A 13,795-nucleotide genomic window follows, 5' to 3' on the forward strand; every position below is an offset into this window, starting at 1 on the left:
CTAAGTATGTTTGAGAGTATTTTTTATTTTTTTCCTTATTTTTTTCTTCTTGGACCTTTTTCATGGACTTTGGTTTTGGTGACATCGGTCCGCATTTTTTCAGTGAGGGACGTCGCCCCGCTTCCGGTTTCTCTGCGGGGGGCGCCGCCTCACTTCCTGGTTGTGGACCATTTTGTTTCTTTTTTCGGTGTCCTGTGACATCGCCCCGCACCTGTTCCGTTGGGGGCGTCGCTTCACATCCGGTTTCCGTGGAGGACGCCGCCCCACTTCCTGTCTGCGGGGGGTGTTGCAGGGCCGTGTTTTGCCCCATGGATTTTTTTTTTTGTCGACTTTTCTGTTTTGTGGAAGATTTGGTTTTTTTTCTCCCCGCCCTCCCTCCCCCTTTCCTTGTTCTCGAGAGTGGGGTCTGGCCATGGTGCGTCGGGGGCTGCCTTTGGCCCTCCCTGCTCGGCTGTGGACGTCGCTCTTTCCCCCTGCTCAGCTGTGGACATTGCTCGGCCCTCTCTGGCTGCACTGCCGTGTGCCTTGCTCCCCCCACCAGCCTTGCCATGTGCCTTGCTCCCTCTACCTGCCTCACCGTGTGCCTTGCTCCCCCCACCCGGACCCCGTCGGGACTATCAAGACGGGTTGGTGCGTCGGGAGCCGCGCCTAGAGGGGGGGGCTCTGTCGGGGATCAGCCTGGACTTTTGGCCATGTACATTTGTTTACGTTCCTCATCACGTGTCTGCCCTGCCTTCGTCTGCCCCTCCCTGTCTCCACACCTGTTCCTAATCGTGTCTCTAATCGGGAATCAACTGTTGTCTTTGTCCTGTCTAGTCTGTGTTATGTTTCATGTTTTTTCATTATTAAACCCTGTTATTTTTGCAATCCTGCGTTTGGGTCCCTTTTATCCTGCGTTCGTGACAATACATTACTACGATAGAAAAGAGGTGATATTTGTGTAGTAACAGCGTTTAGCTCAGGAATTATTGACTCTGGAAATTCGAATCTGTGAATATGTGCCAACTTTACTTAATTCAATGATTTTTTTGTGTAGACAGTTTGTAGCTGCTGAGATTAAAACAAAGCAATAATAGCTTACCTATATAACCTTGATTCTCCTGATTCTCCAGCTCCTAGTAGTCCCGCTCTGGCAGCAAAACAAGTCCGGGTAAATTCCTCCTTTACTCAGCTTTTAAAGGATGCTCACTAGATATACATGTTTCACTAACTTAATATTTCTCTGTTGTTACGTGAAGTTAAAAGTGTTTGTTCAAAATTGATATATAATTAAGTTAAGACAGTATTCTTTATTTTAATTTTGAAAGACTTATTAACTTAAGGCTCTCGCCCCCTATTGCAGGTTTTTCGCCTACATGACCTACCCAACAAAACGTGGTACAGCTCCCACATACTTTGACACACAGGGGTGAGGGTCAACTGAGGGTCATAGCCACATTTCTTGGCTTTCACCAAAAAAATCAAGTCAAAAGACCCAAAAATGGCTTCAATAAAAATATTTTTCTACGGACATGAACGTCCAGTCATGTGTTTCTTGTTTACTGTATAACTTTGAATTAAAAGACTGCATGCTCATTTTAAAAGGCCTAAAACACACAGAGCCTCTTTGTCTACAAGTCTGCTGTGAAAAAAGGCCTGTAACCTGTAACCTGACACCCTGAGCTGTGTGAGTGAAAAAGTCGAGAATTGCGCAATAAATCCTTTGCGGAACTTTTTTGCGCAGCCTGAGGCCTCGGAGACGTGGCATGTTGCATACCGTTGGAATCGTCTCCTTATTGGCTAAAGAGCTGTAGAGGTCCCGGACCATTTCATTGCTATTGGAAGGAGCAACTGTCAGTCAAATGGAGGGTTCCCACATAGGATGTAAAGACATCATTGGCTTCTCAGCCGTGAATCTCTGCACTACAAGCGCCGATTGGCTCAAGTGAGGGCTTGTTTGATTCATTAGGCCCCGGGCTACAAATATGATGCATCAGTGTAATTTTCAAAATCTCCAATGAGAAGTTAGAGCCGAAAAAAAGATGGAGGGGCACTACTGTTTCCAGTTTTCGGGTCACAAACGGAATATTTGCGAGGCGACCAAAGCGTTTTGGATAAAAGGCTTACAGATTCCAGTTTCTTGGACCTTTGCGGATTTTTGTGAAGCATTTGTTTTGGAAAATATTACCCCAGTGAAGAAAGGGAAGTTTCTAAAGGTAAGTGAAATACTGGTCTAGCTCCACCTAGTTCAGTTTACTACCAATTTTGTTTCAAATAGTATGATGGCTATGAATCATATTATGCTTTGTGTGTGGGCTTAAAAAATTCTTGAGAGTCTAAGCTTTACTAGAAAAATAAGATTAACCTTGTATTTAGAGGATTTAATGCTTAAAAGCTACCACGAAGCTTGTTTCTGGCTCATCCCCTAGTGGTCATTTTGTCTTCAATGCCGTGGACTGCACGGCGAGCCGTAAATGAGTTATCAACTCACCAATACAAGTACATATTACAAACTTAATTTTTATGCTGAAAATGTTCAAGTTTTACAAACTAACCCCATCATTTTTTAGAGACTATCTATCTATCTGTCAGGGTTCAGCACGGACTTTCGGCCACGTGTGTTTGTTGTCGTTCCTCGTCATGTGTCTGCCCCCACCTTCGTCTGTTCCTCCCTGTCACCACACCTGCTCCTCATTGTGTCATTATTGTCTGGTGTATAAATGTGAGCCGTGTTGCCGATGGCGGCGCGGATTCATTGGTTACGTCTAGTCTAGGTTGGTTTCGTCATGTGTATTATTTTAGTCATCGTTGTTGTCCTGTATTTGTTTTTATCATTTATTAAACCCCCTTCATTTGAAGCTATCCTGTGTGCGGGTCCACCTCCTTCCTCCTCTGGTTGTGACACTATCTATGTATCTATCTATCTATCTATCTATCTATCTATCTATCTATCTATCTATCTATCTATCTATTGCTGTAACAATGGGGTTATTCTTCTACACTAAATCTACACTTCTGTTTAGTGAAAGTGGTTTTAGTTTGATGACAAATTTAAACCTTACCCTAACTTTTAGCCCTGCATGTTTGTGATGTATGTTTGTGACGTGGAACACAAAACACAGAGATACACTAAAACACAAACTTGAAATGTACTTTTATTTGATAGGAAACTGGCAGCAGTCATTAACGATCCATATCCTTATACATTAAAGAAACAAGTGCTCAGAAATCCCAGGTATAGAAACCATCAACATGTCATTATGCAGACTTCCTGATAACACACTCAGATGTCTAAAATATAAACAATTGAGAAATGCAAAAAAATAAAAAAATAAAAAAATAAATAAAAGAATTAAAAGAATAATGATGATTTTAACATGACTGTTTACATGGCTTGGTGTTCTAAACTTCCTGCATAGGTGTAAATGAGCTGAATATGACATAGTTCTTTATTCTTACAAAGCAGAAAAAAACAACAAAAAAACAATTATATTTTCAAACCAACGCACTGTAGTTTAAACATCAGGTTAATAGATTTCACCTACATTACCCAGAAATCCCATTATTAATAAGAACAGTCAGTAATAATAATAATAATAATAATAATAATAATAATAATAATAATAATAATAATAATGTGTAGAAGAGAATAAATGAGACATTGCTGTAGATCGGCTGATGCTGGACACAGATGATGGACCACAACTTGTCTTCAGTCTTCATGTTTAATAAAACAAATCTTTAAACAAAAACAACAAAAAAAAATTAAATGCAATATCAATAAAGCACAGTAAAACACAAGCATACAAAAACACTGTGACTAACCATCATAGGTAGAGCAGATGAAGTTGAGCTTCTGGCTCTCAGGCAGCTCGATCCACTTCTGCTCTCCTCCAGACTGCACTGCTCCGCTTCTCTTCTCATGACTACAGTTTTCATTCCAGGTCCCATTCCCTGGTGCCCAGCCCTGATAGCAGATTATTGATCCAACAACCCAGAACCAGACAAGCTGGGCGCAGTCGTGACGCAGGCCGAGCCACACGTGTTCAGTGGAGGCGTTTTGAGTCACTTCCTTCACCCAGAGCTGCATCTCCTCGGTGCGCACTGACACCAGGTCATGATGATGGTTCCTGCAGTATGTCAGAGCTTCCCACCAGGTCAGATTCTCCTTAATCAGGATCAGTTTATCTGGATAAAAGATGCAACATTCAATAAAAGCTAAAGTGAACATTTACAACCCAATAGTTTTTCATCTTTTATTTAGCCGAAGATTTAAACAGGAATCTGGATATAATATCCTGAAAATATTGTTAATGTGAATATTTTGTTCTGCAAATATTATTAAAAAGTTTAATTATCTCTCTCATATCCATTTGTGATTGTATTTATAAAACAAAGTGTATTGTATACAGTTCATGATAATACAAAACAGCATTAGGAATGTTTAATAAATTAAAAAATCGAAACCACATCATTTAACTCACTCTCATGGCAGATGAACGGGAGTTTTTCTGTGCAGTTCACATCAGTCCAGTAACGTTGCTCAGACTCAGACACTGCAGCACAGATCAAACTTCCACTGGGTTTGTCAGATCTCCAGTATCTGAATGTGGAGTTACTCTGAACTGACCAATTCCAGGAGTCATTAAACAGACCGATCCAAACATATGAACTGACTGAAACATTAACCACACTCCTGATCTCGTCATTCTCAGTTTGGTTCCTCACACTGACCAGGTCGGTGTATTTCTCTCTGCAGTAGGTCTGAGCATCGTACCAGCTCTTTTCATCACTAATATATACATATTTATTAGTGTTTGTGTTTTTTTCTGAAAATAAAAATAAAAATTTACACAATGAACAGCTCATTTATGACTTCATTCATGTCAATAAAAGAAAAACAATAAAAAAAAACTTTAACAGAAAACTGAAGGAGAAGAAAAATCAAGAAAAACTACTCAGACAATTAGAGACATAATTTTAGATTTGATTTTCATTACTGTAACATAATTAAATATAGTTACTTTTTATTAACATCTCTTACCTTCATAACATACAAAAGGATGGAGTGTTTCACACAATTCATCATTCCATAATGTATCGTAGTTATTATATCCCACACAGTACTCTTTTCCCCCAGCATTATTTGGTTCATTAGGATGCCAGTTTGTGTAAGTGACTCCGTCTCTGTAGAAAGTTTGGTCTTCCAGAGACCACAGCCATCTCCCAGGTCCTGCTCTCTGTAGACCAATCCAAGCTTTCTTTGTATTTTCCTTCATCAGTGTGTGATTCAGCTTCTTCATCTCTCCCATGTTGCTGATGGTTGCCAGATCAGTGTATTTCTCTCTGCAGTAAGTCTGAGCTTCACTCCAAGTTTTATTCTCATTCACAAAGTGATAGTGATGAGGAATATATGCTCCTATACCACATACTACTGTGAAAAACATAAGAAAGTGACGTTTTATTGCATGATGTTATGATATGATTTTAAAATGTTATCTCTTACTTTCAAAATCAGTTTTATTTTATTTTTATTCCCTGGAATAACAGACCAACCCTTCACATTATTATAGTCTCATGGTTTTAAGGTTCTTAAATGTTCTAGGTAAAATATGCCAGGTAAAAGTTCCACCATGAAACATTGTACACTTTCTAAACAAAAGTGGCTTTTTAAATCTCTCTTTTTTTCACTCGGTAACTTTTCTATTTTGTGGAATCAGAAACAGAAACTAAAGCATGACAAAATGTATTATAATATAACATTAGCTAAGCAGCTAGAAATGAATTCAAGTTGTTCAACATCAACATGATCATTTAATCCATGAAAACTGGCTAAATGTTTCTTGTGCGATTCTTTATTTTGTCTGTAATCAGATCATCAAATGTCTCTTTACACTTCATAATAAAACACTTGTGTCTCTGTTTATCTTTCACTCAGCTTGGAATCACCCTAAGTGATGCTGTTATTAGAAAGATTACAGTCTGCTTTTTGTAGATTTATGTGAAATATTCATGAGGTCAGGTGCATATTAAGTATATTAAGTTAAATATATGTTAGAAAGCTTCCTTGAGAATAGACCTCATGATTAGGATCTCACAGAACACAACAAGGTTTGTTAAGCTCACAGCTAATGTCATGTTCCTGTTTGGAGTTTTATTTAAATATGACAAATAGTGACCATGCACAAAACTGTGTTGTAAAAGCAGGACATGGCTTTTAAAATGGCTTCAGATAAATATAGTCTGATGCCTGTGTTTGTGCTAAGACGGAAGTATCGGACTTTCACCACCGGTGCATCAGCAGATTTTTCACCCACTTTTAAGCTGCACAATACTTCAGCATTGAGGGCTTCATTTGTTGATACAAAAACAGCCTCAGATTACAAAGAGAAAAAAAAATAATGTTCAAAATTGCTTCAAACTGAAACTAAAGAGTAAATACAAGAATTGGCATCAAAATAAAGTCATTTATAGCCCCACATTCACAGAGTCTGTCTTATTCATTTAATTAACACACACACACACACACACACACACACACACACACACACACACACACACACACACTCACACACACTGTGTACATTGTGTACACACTGACCTGAGAAGAGCAGAGTCACTGAAACGAGGTAAACCATATCTGTAAAGAAATTGTCAAAAAAACATTTCCAACATTACAGCTTATGAATTAACAATCTGACGCTTTCTATGTTCTGTTATCAGTTATATTACTGTAGTAAAGTTATTAATTCACCAGCTTCTCTCTCTCTCTCTCTCTCTCTCTCTCTCTCTCTCTCTCTCTCTCTCTCTCTCTCTCACACACACACACACACACACACACACACACACACACACACACAAATAAAACAAATAAATACATGAATAATTACATATCCGTACCTCATATATGTCATGTACTCCACACAGGGTGTGTGTTACGAGAGTTCTTCTGTTCTTCACCTCACTTTGTGCACCTGAACCTAACAAACCTCTTATTATACAGTATTACTGTCCTCTTTCAATCCCACCCATCACTTTACATATTCCCTTAGATACAGATGTTATCTCAGTATCTGCTATTCATCAGAGTTTTGCTGTTGCAGTGACGCTGTTATGTTTTTTTTTGTTGTTTTTTTTGGAACATATTTGAATATATCCGTGTGAGATGCTACATATTTACAGAATAAAGCCTGCAGGGTTTTCCATGAATTTGGATAAACAAAAGACAGGTGAACAGAAAGCGTTGAATTTAAAGGATGGAGAATGTGAACTTAGTTCTAATTCTTATTATATTGTCTTGAACAACCCAAAATTCTGTTTTGCTTCATAACTTATTTTTTTTAGACTACTAATTTCTAAATTTTAATCATTCTACAGCTTTCAACTTACTTGCACCAAACACAGGTAAGTTGTTTATCTATCCCCTTAAAAATAATACATTGGCTCAACTAAAAAAAAAAAATTAAGGTAACAATTTGCATGCATCTTTTTAATTGAGTTCAACTCAGTCATTATTAAGTAGACATCATGAACCTTTTATAGTTAGACGAACCCAATTTGTTTAGTGTTGTGTAAGTAGTAGAAAAACAAAGCAGTCACAGCCATGGTTAACTATAACTTTCTTTACTCCAAAACTTCTTCACACACCATTCTCTTACTCTCCTGCATACATAATAGAGATGAGCCGGATAGTCGGCTGAAACGAGTATCCGGTACCGATAAAGCACTTCTGCCGAGTACGAGTATTATACGAGTAATACGAGTCAATATCTGTGCTCGGATTGAGTGAAAATCATCATTGGGTAGCTGATTGTGTCAGCGTTCTGTGATAGGCAAGTCACAGCGCCCCTCCCCTACACACATACACATGTATTGTGTTGCTGTGTCTCGCTCTGCTCACTCACAATCACACACACAACAGCTATCTGTGTCTCCCTCAGTCACTCGGGTTCGCGGGGCTTTTCCGTTAACGTTTAGGGTTTCTTCAGCTTTTTACTTCGGGTTGTAACGTTAATAATACGTACTTACTAACCAGTAGAGTTCTGGTAAATGGGGGTTCGTTCACACGTGGTGCTTGCTTGGTAGAATGCGACTCGCATTGCGTCTCTGACTGTCGGAGATTTTTTTTCTCTTTTAAACCTTCAGCTGTCTCTAACCAGTAACCAGACACTAAGTGTCTCACACAATTTTGCTGTATTTCGTAAAAACATAAAGGTAGTAAGCTAGTGTTATAAATATTACAAATTAATTATTAAGCTACAGACACACACACACACACCTGGTATGGAAATAAAAAAAAATAAAAAAGAACCAAAAATATATATATATATAAAAAAAAAAAAAAATCACACTGATCATAAAAAAATTAAAAGTTAAAAAGAAAGTTATGTTGTTCATTACATTTTACTTCATAATTGCACTGCATTGTTTTGTTTTCATTCTTGCAAAACTTGTTCTGTAATATAGTTCGTTTTCTATCGTGATCAAAACCATTGATCTGAAGCTCAATCCTGATGCTGTCCTGTAAATATTTTTATAATCAGCAAGAAATATGACAATTTCTGATCAACCCATATCAATGGCATGCTTAAAAAAACATACCGGTTACAGCCCCGCCCATTTGAAGACACTTTCATGTTAGGCCCCACCCACTCTGAGTACAGATACAGATACAGATAATTCATATGGTTAACACATACAGATAATGCTGTACTCGCTCATCCCTAATACATACGTATTCTGTTGAACAACATTGGTGCATCGTGCCACTAACTGGGCAGGAGGTGTATTGCACTATACCACATATTCCTCTCTTGTAAGAAATAAAACTCTTTACTGTAACTTCATGAACAATATATGTAAACTGAAACAACATGAAGCATGTATTTTCCTTAAGTAGCAAAAGTTGTAGAAAATAACAATCTCACATGTGATCACATGGCAAGTATGTAGAAACAAAATCAGTAGAAATGTAAGTTGTAATATCGATAATGACCTGCACATGGAAGTAAATAACAGAAAACAGAAAAATGTCAAATCTTGACCAGCATGTAACAGAAAGTCTAATCAGTGTCACAATTCAATCTTATTACAAAATAGACTAGTAAATGAACTGTATATACAATCTTCAGGGAACAGAGACAAAATAAACATGTTCACATCGCTTTATCTTTTTTTTTTTTTTTTTTTTTTAAATCACATAGTCCCTGGACCATACTGGGGCATGTCGCATCCTTGGGACTCTTGGAGAGAGGGGAAGGGGTTGCACAGTTTCAGGTGATTCAGAGGTGCTTGGCAGCAAACAAGCATCATCAGGCTGTGATGTAGGAACACTTGAAGTGGTGGGGGGTGTAGGTGCAAGGTGGATGGCATTCCACACATGTCCATCGGATAACAGGTAAGTAGTAGGACCTTTCTGGGCTACCACTTTAAAAGGTTGGGTAAACTTAGAACATCCCTTTGCAATGAACCCAGGCTTGCGGACACGGACAGAAGATCCAACTTGGAAAGTGGATGGTTGTGCACTACGTCGCTTGTCCGTATACCGTTTTGTTTTCTGTTGCTTCACCTGGATGTCCTGTTTTAGGTTTGTGTGCTCTGTAAGAGGCAATGTGGAGTGGAGACCTCTGATATGCAGCTTTGTATTGAGTGGTCTACCATGAAGTAGCTTGGCAGGAGACACTGAGGTCATGGCATGGGGAGTGGCTCTGTATGTGTGTAAAAACTCAGTGACAAAGGCTTTCAAAGGTTTACCTTCGATGTTGGCTGTCTGTAAGCAGTCCTTGAATACTCTGTTGAGCCATTCTATTTCCCCATTTGCTTGTGGGTAATAAACAGAGCTGCAGGCAATGCTTGATATCTCTGTCAGCAAGGAAAGATTCAAACTGAGCTGAAACAAAATGAGGGCCATTGTCATTGACCAGTTCGAGTGGATTTCCTTCCCTACTAAACACAGTGGCAAGAAAGTTCATAACAGTCATTGAGGTAATACCTGAGCTTAAGGCAATCTCAGGCCATCGGCTATAGTAAAGAGAGTTATCGCAAATCGGCAGGAGGTGCAGTTTGAATAGGTCCCACAATATCCACAGCTACCTTTTCCCAGGCTGCAGTCGGAGTAGGCACAGGTTGTAGCGGGGCAGTATTCTCATGCCTGCACGTCCAAGGCCTTTGGTTGAGAGTAAGGTAATCAGAGGGCTGTTGTCCGTTCGTAAAGTAAAGTGACGACCCCACAAGTAAGTGCCCCACTTTTCAGTCACCCAGACACACACTAAGGCCTCCATTTCAATTGTAGAGTACTTGCGTTCACACTCAGTCAGTGCTCTAGAGGCAAATGCAACTGTCTGTTCTATATGGCCCTGGATCTGTGTCAGCACAGCGCCATTGCCGTAATCTGACGCATCAGTTGTGATGACTGTCGGCAAGGAAGGATTGAACAAGGCAAGAGCAGATCTTGTAGCTATGATGTTTTTAACTCGGGAGAAATGGAAAACAGTAGACTTTCAAAGTAGAGCACGAAGAGGTTCTACAAGTGTGGCGTAATTGGGAATGAACTTTGAATACCACGCAGTCAGGCCAAGAAAAGAACGTAGTGACTGAGCATCATGAGGAGGGGAGCTTGAGCCACAGCTTGAACATGGCCAGGGTCTGGTTGTAGGCCAGAGGCAGAAATGAGATGACCAAGAAAGGACAACTCAGACTTCCTGAAATGGCATTTAGCTGTGTTCAGCTTCAACCCACTCTCCTGTAGGCAGTGAAGAACAGCTTTCTGTCTCGTGTCATGAAGTTCAGGAGTCTCACCGTATAATATGATGTCGTCTAGATGGCATTGCACACCTTTTTATCTGCCAGAATCTGAGACATCATCCGTTGGAAGGCACTAGGTGCTGAGGCCAAGCCGTATGGAACTCTTGTAAAGCGAAAAAAGTCTGTCATGCATAATAAACGCTGTAAGATCTCTGCTGCTTGGGTGTAACTGGACTTGATGATAGGCATTTTGCAAATCGATTGTGGAGAACATATTTGCACCACAGAGCTCAGTAAAGACTTCTTCAATGTGTGGCAAAGGGTGACTGTCTATCATCACCGCTCTGTTTGGCTCACGTAAATCCACACAAAGACGAATGCCACCAGTCTTTTTCTTCACGACCACCAGAGGTGACACCCAGGCAGACGAGTCAACTCTCTCTATGACGCCTTCTGCTTCGAGCCTTTTCAACTCCTCTGAAACAGCATAAAGAACAGCAAATGGCAGTCTGCAAAGTTTCTGCTGAATTCGGGGCACATCTGAACGCATTATAACTTTGTGGGTAAATCCAGTAGCAATGCCTAAAGCCTCAGTGTTGTTGACAGCAGTTCAATCCTCTGCTGGTGAAGCAGGTGGTTCAACGTGTCCATCTTGAATTTGAAGGCGCAGAGCTGTGAAAAGATCCATTCCAAGCAAAGATGTCCCATCACGGACAATGTAGAAGTCTGTTTTCGTGCTATGGTTGCAGTATGTAACAGTAAGATGAAGGCATCCAAGGACAGGAATAGGTTTCTTCATGTAGGTCACTAGACGTACTGTAGGCTTTTTAAGGGGCATATGCAGAAATGTCCAGCGGTAAACATGCTCTGGAAGAATCGAAACTGCTGAACCTGTGTCTACGAGCAAATCTGTGGTAAGTAACTGTCCATCTTTTACATGAAGAGACACAGTACAGGTAAGATGTTTTGTCTGTGACACAGTTGAGGTAGGAATAATATTTAAGACTGTAAGATCTGCCACATTAACTTCTTGCACATTGCATGTGGAAGCTGCGCTGCGACAAACTTTGGCAAAGTGTCCTATTTTCCCACATTGTTTGCCTTTTGCATGTTTAGCAGCACATGTAGAGTTGGCTAAATGTGAATTGGATCCACAACGGTAACAAGTTTTGCATTGGGCAGTGTGAGTCGGGCCATTGTGTGTACGTGTTGCATTTGATTTCGTTGTCGGTCTACGTTTGTGTGTGGCAGCACCACCTCTCGATTGAATGAGTTTGACTGTAGCTTCAGCTGCGGGATCCATCGCTTTTTCCTCAGGAACTGCAGTTTCAATTTGGGACGCAATTGTAATAGCTTTTTGCAGTGTGAGATCTAAAAGTAGACGTTCTCTAATACGTCCGGAGGACGTTTTCTCTATGATCTGATCCCTAATCATGTCATCAGCGAGAGTGCCAAAATCAGAGTTCAAAAGCAAGTCCCGTAATGCAGCAACGTAATGAACGGTAGATTCGCCGTGCCTCTGCGCACACTGATGAAATTTATTCCTCTCCGCAACCACGTTCACTTTCGGAAAAAAAAAGGCTTGTAAAGCATCACATGCAGACTTGTGAGACTTACTGACATGCGGAAGTGTAAGAAAAATCCGCTGACCTTCTGTGCCCAAACAATGAAGCAGCAGCGCATGCTTTCACTTGTCCGGCATCTCGTTAGCAGTGAGTGCAAGGAGATAATTTAAAAACATTTGTATCCAAGACTTATAGAACATTGTTGGCTCACCAGGAGTGTCCAGGAAAGCTGGGGGTTGTGAAATTCCAAAAAAGCCATTCCTCGTCACCAATATGTTGTGTAGGTAGTAGAAAAACAAAGCAGTCACTGCCAAGGATAAACTATAACTTTCTTTACTCCAAAACTTCTTCACACACCGTTGTTTTACTCTCCTGCATACACACGTATTCTGTTGAACAACATAGGTGCATCGTGCCACTAACTGGGCAGGAGGTGTATTGCACTATACCACATTTAGTACAACCAACATGATTTGACTTAACCTCTAAGAGCTTAATTAAGTTGAAATAATTTAATTTTAATTTCAAAGTTTGTGATATTAAGTGGTCAAATTACATAATTTAAGCTATTCTAACTTCTTTATTTTGATTCCCTTCTACTTATATATGTCCATGCAAATTGTTACCTTAATTTTTTTGAGTACAAGTAACTTATTTCACTTCAATCAGAAGAAATAACACAGCAATCCCAGTTTTATGATGAAACTGGTTTATTATAAAACCAATGTCAACTTATGTCCAAAAAGTTTTTTACAATACTTGGACAAAAAGATAATTATCCAGGACTCAAGTATTTTTCAAATAAAGTCAAGTAAAGAATCGAGTATTTTTCTTAGTAAGCTGGTAGTTTATTTGTTCTGATATGTACCTAAAATAATAATAATAAATCGCAGGAAATGTGAAAAATTAATTCCATCAACAGACACAATTGGCAGATTATTGGTCCACCTAGCTGAAACTAAAAGTTTTCTTCCTTTTTTTATATTATTGCAAAGTATAAAATTTTACCTTCATCACATAAACTACAGCCCCCATAAAGTCTCAAACAAATACAACACTGTAACCTTCATGTAAAAAATTGTCAAAATTACAGCTGCTGTATGTGTATGCACAACAAAACTTTTACATGAATCATTTCAGAAATACAACAGCGCACCATTTCAGAAAAACAACAGCTTTTGGTTCATTAGAGATCATTAGAGATCTTCCTCCTTTTCTCCAAGATATACTATTAAGGTGTAGCGAATTTGGCTCGCGAAGCAAGGTAAATATTTATAAGCAATTATAACGTGTTATAGTGACCCCTAAATATTTTAACCTAAGTTGAAATTAACGGTAATGGAATAAACGTTACACTTATTTGGTCTGTTCGTCCACCGAACAGGCTGTGTAACCTTTATTAATTATATGAAGGAGGTATCTTCCCAGCCAAGGAAGGTAAACTCCCCTTTTACTTTACACCGTAATTAGAATTAAATTAACTTAATAGAGCATGTAGTTCAGACCAG

The 13,795-nt window shown here is 39.4% G+C and overlaps 1 protein-coding gene and 1 long non-coding RNA gene across 2 annotated transcripts; one reads left to right on the plus strand and one right to left on the minus strand.

The window, feature by feature from the left end:
- The first annotated feature begins 1,577 nt into the window (after positions 1-1,577).
- On the plus strand, positions 1,578-4,347 carry LOC125139413. The gene is made up of 2 exons (XR_007138462.1): positions 1,578-2,195; positions 3,924-4,347. It is a non-coding gene; the product is annotated as an uncharacterized LOC125139413 (long non-coding RNA).
- LOC113648707 (macrophage mannose receptor 1-like) lies at positions 3,117-6,816 on the minus strand. Its single transcript, XM_047803312.1, has 5 exons — positions 6,581-6,816; positions 5,024-5,413; positions 4,464-4,808; positions 3,805-4,167; positions 3,117-3,718 (listed from the first exon to the last, which is right to left on the minus strand). Exons 1-5 carry the CDS (start codon positions 6,615-6,617, stop codon positions 3,705-3,707), a joined length of 1,149 nt encoding a protein of 382 aa, XP_047659268.1. The 5' UTR covers positions 6,618-6,816; the 3' UTR covers positions 3,117-3,704.
- Between the last annotated feature and the right edge of the window lie 6,979 nt (positions 6,817-13,795).

The sequence above is a fragment of the Tachysurus fulvidraco genome, chromosome 18, assembly GCF_022655615.1.
Source record: "Tachysurus fulvidraco isolate hzauxx_2018 chromosome 18, HZAU_PFXX_2.0, whole genome shotgun sequence".
NCBI classification, from domain to species: domain Eukaryota; kingdom Metazoa; phylum Chordata; class Actinopteri; order Siluriformes; family Bagridae; genus Tachysurus; species Tachysurus fulvidraco.